Source organism: Eublepharis macularius, chromosome 5 (assembly GCF_028583425.1).
Source record: "Eublepharis macularius isolate TG4126 chromosome 5, MPM_Emac_v1.0, whole genome shotgun sequence".
NCBI classification, from domain to species: Eukaryota; Metazoa; Chordata; class Lepidosauria; order Squamata; family Eublepharidae; genus Eublepharis; species Eublepharis macularius.
In genome coordinates, this window is record NC_072794.1 from 96,700,379 (window position 1) to 96,712,560 (window position 12,182).

General features: G+C 37.7%; 1 protein-coding gene across 1 annotated transcript in view; it reads right to left on the bottom strand.

The window, feature by feature from the left end:
• MAST2 (microtubule associated serine/threonine kinase 2) overlaps positions 1-12,182 on the bottom strand; it is a 422,441-nt gene that overhangs the window by 283,042 nt on the left and 127,217 nt on the right. The window contains exon 4 of the mRNA XM_054979860.1: positions 8,755-8,786. Within this exon, the coding sequence (XP_054835835.1) occupies positions 8,755-8,786 (32 nt within the window). The remainder of the gene's footprint in view (positions 1-8,754; positions 8,787-12,182) is intronic.

A 12,182-nucleotide genomic window follows, 5' to 3' on the forward strand; every position in this document is an offset into this window, starting at 1 on the left:
TTTACGTCTCTCACTTAAAACCTTTCCAGAAGCTCTTTAAAGAATAACTAACCCTGATAATTATGGCCCCCACAGCACTCTGTCCTTGTTTAGAAACACAACCCCAACCTAAAGTGCTACTCAGACAGCTATGCCATGAGCCTTTAGGGACTAGTAATGCAGAAAATAAATTCTAGAAATACAGAGAAACTTAGGAGCCAAGCCTGGTAACACACACCAGTCTATCTCTAGTTGGACAATGCTATAACATTAGATATACAAACAAGGGCTCAGTCAGTTATGTGTTTTCCAGTATAATATACATACTCACAAACAAGAGACTTCTGCTATTTATACAATTATAGAAATATACTAGAAAAAAATGGAAGAAAAGACTATAAGGAACATTCAGAAACCAAAGATTTTAACTTCCCAGGACATTCTGTTATTGAACTTACAATGCAACCTTGAACATATTAGCTGCATTCTTCTAAGTCTACTGAAGTTAAAGAAGGGTGTAATTCTGCTTAGGACTGTACTGATAACAGTCAATAGACAATACAAGAAAAATTCGGTTGAGTACCTGAGTGCAAGATTTTAAAATTAGAAGTAATTAGTAAATTTTATATTTTTCTTAATAAGCTAAATAACTGAATTTAAATGAATTTATACAGAAAAGGAGTTCCTACAAGTAAACTACTGTATTGTCTAAGCAATAGAACATTTTCCCTTTTTTTTAAAAAAAAAAACAGTTGCCATAGATAAAGTGGAGCAAAGTAATGCAGCTCTCCTGGCAACAACACTGGACTGCCACTAGCAAAACACACGAAAAAAGATATTCAAAGCCCATTTTCCAAACACCAGTAGATAGATTAACCAACACTACAGAATGTAACTGAATCGTTGTTATGGATCTACTGGTAGATTAGTGTCAAATTAAACCAGTATCTCATTTTAAATTAATTCTGACAAACTATGCTAATTCCTTACACATAAAAATATTGTCATATACAAAGCAATCGTGTCCTTTTGATGCAGTGCTCATGTTCGAGGTGGGGGGAGGGGGGGAGACAGGCTTCCTTCTTACAAGTTTGGTAAGGCCTGTTTCAGTAATGCAGCTAGCATTTCCAATTCCTGAATCAGCACTTCTTATGTTTGTAGAAGTGGGTGATTATTTTTAGATCTGCTCTACATGAGAGTCTCACCCATTGGCCAAATGATTTATTTAGAATGCTACCACTCCACACTTTCTTGATAGAGACAAATGGAAAATCTCTTCCTGTTTTCTCAATATTAGAGTCCACATATTGGAGATACAGGATTCTAGGTACCATCTTTATTTATGTATTTAAAACATTTTTATGCCGCCTTCCTACCCAAAATAGAATCCCCAAGGCAGCAAATGTTAAAATACTAAAAAAATTAAAAACTATTTAAAACAATTTAAATGTAAAACAATTCTTAAAATAGCATAAAAAAATCGATAAACGCACACACAGACACACAATAAAAAAAACGTCAGGAGGCCAAGACTTATTGGAGGTATGCCAGACAAAACAAAAAGGCTTCACCTGCTGGCAGATCACAGCAATAGAGGGGGACAGGTGAATCTATCTGGGGAGAGAGTTCCAAAGTTTTCATGCCACAATTAAGACGGCCCTTTTTCAGGTTGCAACCCATCTACCCACAGATGATGAGGGCTCCCAAAGTGGGGCCCCTGAAGATGACTGGAGTGAATGAGTAGGTTCATATGGGAGAAGCAGTCCTTAAAATATGCTGGTCCCAAACAATATTGGGCTTTAAAGTACTTTGAATTGGGCATGGAAGCAAACTGAAAGCCAGTGCAGATGGAACAAGAGCAGAATGGTATGGTCCCCATGACCCACTCCAGTCAGCATTCTGGTCACAGCATTCTATACCAATTGAAGCTTCTCGACAGTTTTCAATAGCAGCCCCAGGCAGAGCACATTGTAGTAGTTTAATATAGCTGTTACCAGGGCATGCACTACAGTAGCGAGATCTTTCCTGCCCAGGAAGGGCTAACACTAATGAAAGGCACCCCTGGTATCTAACTACAGACTTCTTCCTATGCTACCGAAAATCCAAGATAGCCCATGAAGTACAATGGCTAAAGTTATTAGATCATATATTTGAAAAGAGGATAAAGTAATGGAAGCTGTCACACAATCCACATATTAATAAGTATATGATTTCCTAACATATTAAAAATCCAACCTGTAGTAGCATATAAAAGTACCGCCGCCTTGCACAACATAAAATAACCATATAAAATCTTAATTTTTTGAAACTGTTTTGTACAGCTACCTCAGATCAGGGTTTTTTTGTCACTTTAAACCTACTAATATAAATTCAGGGGCTGGGGGAGGGATTGCTTCCACCTTTAGAGACATTACCTTTGTTTTTTCAGTCTAAATTGAGAACTGTTTTACCTTTAAGAAATTTGCAAATAACAATACAGCCAGTCTTCCCTTACAGCCTTTAAGATGGGGCCACATGTATCACTAGTCTTATGTTCACATATCAACAGCAACAGCAACACCCAACACCCACATGCCCATCCAGAAATAGGACTTCTAAAACACAACTGTTGTATCAAATATTTCACATACCTCTCTTCAGAAAAGTAGACCTGGGATTACAAACAGTACAGGAACACGATAGCTTCAAGCTTAAGGACAAGCCCAGACATAAGAACTTCAAGCAATTAGGAAGACTGATTTAAAAAATTAATTTTAAATATTTCAACTTTTTTTTTTAAGATGACAGAAGTTTTCAATTTAAATTAGGTCACTCTTTTTTATTTCACATATATCTGATGAAGGGAACCTGACTCTTTAAGGTGCTACTGGACTTGAAACTTGCTCATATACTGGTTAGTAGAGCAACAATCTTACATTTGAGTTCCCTAATGTACACCATCTGGACCTGAAGACTTAATCGTTTTTAATTTCATCAATAGGTATATAACTTCATCTTCTGTCACCTCAATTTGACTCAGTTCTTCATACTCCCATTATGAAAATAGTACTTGTGGTCTGGGTAACTGCCCTACACTTTCCACAGTGAACACAAATGTAAATAATTCCCTTAGCTTCTCTGTCACCTCCCCTTCTTCCTTTAGTAATACTTTTATACCTTGGTCATCCGAAGGCCCAACAGCTTCTCTGGCTAGTTTCCTGCTCTGGATATATTTAAAGAAATGTTTATTGTTCATCTTGTTTTTAGCAATCTTCTCAAATTCTCTTTTTGCATGCCTAATTAACTTATGCTTCTTTTGCTAGACTCTGTGCTCCCTGCTGTTCACTTCACTGGGGCAGACCCTCTGTTATACTAATATAGATTAAAATCACATGATAATAATCAATACTGAACAATACTAGGCCAAGCTCTTATATTCTCTAGATGAACTTTTAAACTTTGTATGAACTGTCTGTGTATTTTTTTCTATGTGTTAGGTAATTCAACAGGTGTGCTTTCATCCTTTGACAGTTAATTAAAATAGTGGACTCTATTCGAGATTAATGTTCCTCTATCAGAGATTCAACCAATGGTGATCGCTCAACTTAACTTTTCCTGACACTTCTCAGAGATTTATAGTTTTCTTTTGCAGATCTGAATATAACGTAATTTTTTACTAATTGGAAGGCTGTACCACAGAAATTATGAATATTCAGTGAAGCGTCAAACTAATCATTATTTGTTTGTGCTATCATGTGAACAGACCTTAAATATTGGCGTATGATGAGGTATAAAGTTGCAAACACAGATAGAATGGTAGGGTCCTGATGGAAGAAATCTCTTGAGAGAATTTAGGTGAGAACTTATTTTACCTATGTATTTCATAGAAACTTTGAGCATGTTAAACTTGGGATTTATTAAGAAATGTTAGAAAACTTATTTCTCATTGCCTTTCTGTGTTCTGTTTTTATAGGATTTATATTAATAGCAGGGTGGATAAAAATCAATGATTTTTTTAAAAAATCAAAAAAATCGGATTTTTTTAATTTAAATCGGATTTTTTTTATTTAAATTGGATTTTTTAAATAAAATGCTTTTTGAGGAAAATATATTACCATCCAAAGGTTATTCCATCATGAAATAAAGATTAGTTTTTAATTATGTAGAATAAGGCTGTATACGTTTAATTTTTTTGGTAAATAAATTCCATTAATCCATTCACAATGTCATGCTCTTCCAGAGGTTTTTGTAAGATTATTGGGCAGTTTCTCTGCCTACAAGATATTATCACAGATGCTTAGTTTTGCAGTTCTCAAAACGGAATTTGTGTCAGCTCAGCAGAGATCACATGCCTCTTCTTCACAGCAAAAATGTTATAACATGAACAGAGTTGAGAAAAAGACCTTAATCCTATTGTTCTACAAACCTATGAAGACAGAATCAACCCCTCCAGTGCTAAGTTTCAAGAAGTTCAGTGAATAGAAACAATATTTTTCTGATTGTTTGGAGTGGAATAGATCTGCACAAGAAGAAACTAAGTGTGAGGAGGGAGGGGCAAGCAGTACAAAATGAAAGTGAAACTTTTTGAGCACAATACTGCACAAGTCTCTGGATTTTTTGTGTGTATGACCTGAGGTTTATCACATTCTTTCCTTGGAGGAAAAAACCTATAATGGCAGCAGGCCGTAAAAGAGACCCAGTTTGGGAATACTTTAATGAAGTTCCTTTACCTATCGGTAAGGCAGGCATGCGTGCAAAATGCAAACACTGCAACAAAGAAATGCAAGGCCTGGTGGCCCGAATGAGTCTTTATGTAGAAAACTATGATTTAAATCAAGCCTTACTGACTAGTGATTTAAATCGTGATTTAAATCGTGATTTAAATCAGTTTGATTTAAATCAAATCCACCCTGATTAATAGCCATTTATATTTTGATTACTTGCTTCATTAAAAAACTAGGGTGTATTTTCAATAAAGTGAAATAAACTAGACAGGTGTCTGTGTGTTTGATAAAGAGTTGCAAAGCAATATTGAACCCTATATAAATAAATGTACTGATAAACAGCTGGTTCAAAGAACTTATCTGTTTGACAGGTCTGAAGACTAATTGCTGTAAGCTTTCCCGGAGAGAGATACATCTTTCTCTTGGCTAGTCGAAGCTTAGTTTCAGACACCGGCAAAAGCTCGTTACACCTCCACTTTTTAAAAGAAGACTTTTTGCCTTTTATGGCTTCCTTTACTTAGGCTGTTAACCATGCAGGCAATTTCTTAGAATCGGCAGTACCAATTCAGTATCTTCTAACTAGTTCTCATATATTTGTAAAGTTCCCTCTTTTGAAATCAAATGTTACCTGCTTTAGGACTCTAGGTGCAACTTTCCATTGACATGAATGCTTAACTTAATAGTACTGTGGTCACTGTTCCCAACTGGTGCAACATCTACATCTCACATCAGGTCTCTAGTCCCACTCAGAACCAAGTCCAAGATCACTACACCTCTGGTAGGCTCTGCAACCAAAGGTTCCAGTTCACAGTCATTTAAGATGTCTAGGAATCTTATTTCTACAGTGTGACTCAAGCACAAGTTTACTCAGTCAATGCGAAGGTAGCTGAAGTCACTCAGTATCACAACATTATCTGCTTTAATCACCTCCCTTATTTCCTTCCCCATCTCGAGATCAGCTACAAGGGTTTGATCAGGTAGGCCCATTTTAAGTAACCCTTAGGGCCCAGTTTCTCTACACATACAGCTTCTGTTGAACAGTTCACTGATTCTATGCTTCTCTGAAATACAATTCAACACCTCCCCCAGCACATCCCTCCCTACCTATAGAACATATACCAGGGATGACTCTACCCTGTTAATTTTTCCCATCCCACCATGTTTTGGAGACACTTCTACATCTGAATTGACATTTAGTACCAAGCACTCCAGCTCCCCTATCTTAGCTCGGAGGCTTCTAGTATTGGTATATAGACATCTATAACACATTTTCCTCTCCAACAACCCTCGCCTCCCTCGGTATCTTTGTCTCTGAACATGGCTCTCCTTTGCCATCTCACCCTCAAGTTTTATTGTGCTCTTACCAATATTACCCTGAGCATTTAAACTATCGTCCCTTTGGACTGAGTTGTCCCAAACCAGAGGCTCCTCAGCTTCAGTTAGCTTTCCTCAGGACTTAATTTGAAAGCTGCTTTGCCACTTTTTTGATATTAAGTACAAGCAGCATGGTTTCCTTTTGGTTCAAGTGAAGCCTTTCTGTTTTTGTTTTGTTTTGTTTTACAGATTCAGCATGTCTCAGAAAGTCCCCCAATGCCTAACAAACCCTTAGATTGACAATCAGATTGGCAATGTTTCCATTCTGGCACATTTGCTGCCCCACATCTCTGCTCTTTACCCTAGATTCAACACCCCTTATCCCGGGTAGAGAGATGGGGAGTGAGTTTTACAAATGTTCTTGACAGAATAGTGAGGGAGTGATTTTGCCTACTTCCTGCTTCTCACTGTAGCCTCATAGCCTGTACAGATATTAGTTTCCCACAACCATGGCAAATAACAGGGTGGGGGGGGGAATCATAAGAGTCTGTTAGTGGAGGGGAACACAGCAAAAATCCATACGTCTTGCACTGACTAGCTGCTTGTTCCAACACATGATATATCAAAAATTGGTTATTAATATTTAATTGAATATTAACTGAGATGAGGGATGAGGCTGAATGATCCTTTGCCAAGAGCAAGGAATAGGTGGCTTACCTTGTCCTCCCCACTTCCCCTTGAATTTATTGTGATCAGCCAATGAATGGAAAATATATATAGTGAGGCTTTGCCAGCAGCTTGGCAATGTAAGGGCTCTCAGGATAGCATCTGAGGATTGTCCTCAGAGGAAAAGAATATAAGCAGCAGACCAACTGAGATTTATGAATTGTCATCTGTTATGTTCATCTAGTAAAATTAGGCCATGGTTTGTTCAATGAAATGAGATTTACTGTGACATCTAAATGCAGCCTAAGTTTCTACAGCTTCTTCTCAATGCAGAATTATTATTAGGTGTTTTTAATTAAATGGATCAGTACAACCCAAGACAACCCCAACTTTCATGCAGAAGTACAGAACAAAATTTCTGGAATTGTAAAATAGTATATTTTGTTAAAATTGATGTCCTGCCAATCTAGAATACTGCAGTTTTTAGGCATTTCCAAAACTCAGAAACATATTTCAGAAGAAGACCGAGAATGAGAGCTTTACCATTAAAAACAAGGATAAATTAATTCCATCAATAACTATCTTTCCAAAAGGACTCAACAGAAACACATTGCCATATGAACCACCACATCTTAGATCATTTATACTTTAGTAAAATACTTATATTAAATCTGTCTGGGGAAGTCTACTGAGTACATATCCCACATTTTACTGACTATCTTCAACATAAGACATTTGCATCACATTCAGAAAGGTCACAGGCAGAGATGTAATTTGAAAGTTATCAACACAGAGATGGTGGGAGAGAAGTATAGGATCATGTACTGAGCACTATAGGATTCCTACGGAAATGTGGACATGTCATCATTAATGAGACAGAGAAGCAGCATCCAAAAACAGGAAGTGAACTTGCAGAAGGCGATGTCAGAAGCCAGAAATCAGCAGAGGAAGGAAATTGAGAGCAGTAGATATCAAGGAAAATAGCTGACAAGCCTCTCAGATTTCACCAGGAAAAGATACTTAGTAAATGCATTTCTGAAGCTGGTAGCTACTTCTTCCTCAGTGTAGAAACCAATTGTTAGACGGGAGAAAATATAATGTAGGCTATATAGAGAGAGGCAGACAGAGACATAAACAACTTGCAGGTAAGCAAGTAACAGCTGCAGGATCTCAACTAGCATGCTGAGTCTGTACATAATATCAAATGTCATGCAGGGAAGCGGGTAAATCTGAGGCTTCTGCATCTGTAGAGTCCCTATTAGCTAAAAGCAATGATGAGAAAAGAAATAAAGTACCACCACCCTCATGACACTTAACAGGAGCAGTACAGGAAAAGTATCATTACTATTAAAAGAAACATTTACAAATTACCTTAATTGCTAGTATTTCACTCAATAATAAACATCTGAATCAATTTCTAAAATGGTAACTCATGAGTATTCAGATCACGGTTATCAATTAAATGCAATCTTTCATTCTCATAACTGGATTAGGCAGAAGACTTTCTTCTCACATAATCCATGAAGAGAGAACATTACTTCTCCACTGACCAGATCATGTGGCCTGTAATCCTGAGATCATAAAGTTCTTCAAAATTTTAAAAATATAGACATGACAAGGCACATAAAAACATCTACTGGTTTTTATCTTAACACAGTATTTTTAGTGTCTCATGTAATCAGACTCTGATAATGCACAGCAGAATCCATGATTATGCATCACCCCAGCCTAATGTTCCAATTAAACATATCTAAATAATTGCAAAACATCACCAGCACTGCTAAGTCTATAGCATCTCTCCTGGTTATTTAAGATGATGTCCCACAACACAGGTAGCTCCCAGTGTACAGTATCAACCACACAGACTTGAATGTATAGGAGAGAAATTCACAACTACCACATTCTTTAAATAGCAATGAGCTCCACCTTGAAATGGCATTACCCTACCTTTCATCAGCATTAAATGAAAATATATAAAAGAAAATCTCCGTTATCTCCTAACATCATATGGATTTTGTAACTCAAGATGTGCTGTTATTTTTTGTTGATCTGATTAGTATTAAAGTTTTTAAAAAGTAAAATTTATACTCACAAACTTCCTCTTCTAGGGAGACTGAGTTCCTTCTGAGGAAAAAAATATAAACAGCAAATCAGAAAGTTTTCCAATCTCCACTTACTAAAATCAGTTTATTAATGTACCTGATGTGGAATGTGAACAATACATTCAAAATCATTAAAGCTGCAGTATTAACAAACCTCAACAGTGAGTTCCTATGAATCTAAAACAGTAAAGAAAAATGTATGAAGTGGCAAGAGTTTTTGTGTATTAGAACAAATAGCATTAGTTCATGTACTGTGCTACATTCATTAAATATTATTAGAGATAATGAATGTATGTTTGATATAAGTATAGCAATAAAATATTCATTAAATATTCTCATACTGTATATGCTGTAAATGTAATGATGTACCACTAGATGGTATCATTATTCTATCTGGCAATCTTGTAACAGTATGAGAATTATATATTTGGTATTATTCTGAAACAAAATCTATTCAATTTAATAGTACCATTAAAATGGAAAAGTACAGCTATTCAAATTAAATTTAACTTACACACTTTTTAGAAGAGTACTTGCACAGCTAGATTTAATACTTTCTCACATTAATTCATTGTTTGTTTTGCACAGCTATATAAACCTAGCATGATCTATCACTACTTGAAACTTTACTGTAATTAAGGCTCAGTTCTCACTGAGGTTATAAACCTGTATATGGACACTTCTGGCAGCATGAATGGCCCTATATAAAGATCCCCCAGCTACCACAAAAAAGTGATGCATCAGAAAAATGAATAGGTCAGAACCTCTCAACAACATCTATTTTCTTACAAGGGAGGCTGTTTTTCTGAAAGAACATTCAAGCCACCATCTGAAGTTTGAAGCAGGACAGTCAGTAGTTTTATCATATCACTGACAACATATTTTGTTTGGAAGTTTTGATTAAATCTTACAACAGTATAATGGTCAAAAGAAAAATACTCCTTGGTAAATTTTGTTGCCAATGAAAGCAATTCAGGTTGGAAAGCTCTCCCTAAACAAAGAACTGTTAATCAAATTTCAGCTTGAAAGAGAGTGAGTTATTGCAGGCCAGCATCAAGGAGGGGAGGAAAGCTAGGGGGGCAAGGTGACAAAATACACAAGACAACCATGATGGAGTTAAAGGAGGCCACTTTATTGATTTACAGCTCACGGAGCATTAGTGCTGCATAGGGCACAGGTCCAAGCATCAATGATCCGGGTCGTCAACCAACCTCTGTTCCAAACTGTTTGCCATAATGCCCATTCTTTAAAAACTGAAATTGGCACTATTAAACCATTATGTTATTTCTACCATTACGCTATTTCTTCAAATAAAATACAACAATACAATCCAAGATCTATCTCTATATATGTGTGTTTTGAAAAGTAGTTATTTCCATTGGGTTTATTCTTACATCTGTGAGACAAATCACTATTATCCTAATTTTATACAAACAAGGAACACAGACAAATGTAAGTGCCTTTTCTCTCAAGGACTTCACAACACTTTCAGGTGGACTGAGCAATTAGCTCCTTTCTTCTTCTCACTTCTCAGGAAACAGCTTGCTGTACACCTGCTCATTAGATTTTGATGATACATTACAGGTTTGTGTCAGATCTATTTTTAAAAGAAAATCATTTCAAAACTGGTTACCTGAAGACATTTGAAAACTATATATTCTTTGCAATGGCCTTTAGCTATAGCAATAAGAATTGGTTGATTGGTAGTATTTTGTATTTTTTTAAAAATAAAGTGGCAAACTAAGCTGAAGTGGCAAACTATTTTTTTTTTATTCTGATCATCACTTTGACACAGTTGAACAAAACTGTCAAAAAACTACAATTGCAAACTTCCCAGAATTCTCACTTTGCTGAGCAATGGAACATCTTCTAGTTCCTCGGGTTGATGCTCCTCCTTGGCACCTTTTCCCTCATTGTCTTCTGGCTTAGTAACCCACACTATTTGTTCCTTCTAGTTGTTGCATCACTCATGATCTTGTTTACAAGCATTCATGATGTCATCCTATCAAATGCAGCATTGTGACAGCATGACAAAATTGTGTGTGTTGGTACAGTCAATATGACATGTCGGCATATTAAAAGAAGGGCAATGACAGCAAGGAAGGGAAACAGCCTTGAGAACAGCACTGAAATAAAATCAAATGCAAAGCAAGTAACTTCATTTAAGTTTGTTTCTGAAAAAAAATTACTACAGTATCCCAGGGAGATTTTAAAGAGGATCAGAATTTTATACAATTATTACTTACATTAAAATGTACTTTCAGTTACGAAGGATCACATTTCATTTTTATTGTACAAGTACTCAAAATCACTTGTTCTAATATCTAGCTTTCAACAGCAAATATTAGAAGAAAAACATAGGTCTACTGTATCTATTTTTTTAATTCTCTAAAGCAATTAACTTGTTGGCCATTATTTCTCAAACAATACCAAGGATTCAGAGAGCACAATACCATGGATTCAGAAAGCACTTTAAAAGCAATCCCAGTGAGATTTCATTGTCAACAGAGCATCCACATGACGTATCACAAGCCCTCAGCTCTTGAAAGATCTCAGTTTCAAAACCAAAAACCAAAACACCCTACCCTCCTCCACTGGTGCCCGGCGGGGTTGTTCCTGTGGTTGGTGGGATTCCGGGGCAGGCAGCCTCTGGACAGAGGGAAAGCACCAGCTCCATCTCTGCTCCTGGCATCCTCCGGCGTCAAATTCCAGCCTCCGCTGTCACCTGATCCACGGGGCGGGGGCGGACTGACAGACAGATGCTGTCACGGGGCTCAGTGATAGTGAGGACTTCTCAGGAGGAGAGGAGCCTTGTGTAGCCAGCCCTGACTCCTCAGGAGGAGAGGAGCCTCGTGTTGCCAGTCCTGACTCAGCAGAGCATAGGGATCAGGAAGAACAGCTGCTGGCTGATCAGCATCCACAACCAGCAGCTGAACCAGAAGCACTGACACCCTCTAGCCCCAACACCACTGGTAAAGTGCAGTCAAGGATGCCCAACCCCCTCCCCCAGCTTCACCCAGAGAGCGCCGCAGACAAAGGCAGCGTGTGGAGCTGCAGGAAAGGCGGCAAAGCGCACGCCTCCTGTCCAGGCACCAGCCGCTTGTGGAGAGTGATGAGAAGTGACCACAGGATAGCACCCAAGCAGCTGGCTGCAAGCCCAGCCTCACTATAAAACCCAGCCACGAGACCAGGAGGCGTGGAAGCAACATGTCAGAATCCTGCTAGTGCTGTGACTGCTCCATTGAACCGTGCCTTGCTCTTGTAACCTTTGGACCATGCCTTGACTCTGCCTTTGCTTAGTCCTTGAACCTTTCTGATAACCAATCTTTGGACTGCCTGACCTTGCTATTTGGACTCTGGCATGGACTCTGACCACGCTACTGGACCAGCCCACAACAGATTGCCCGTCCACTGGGCT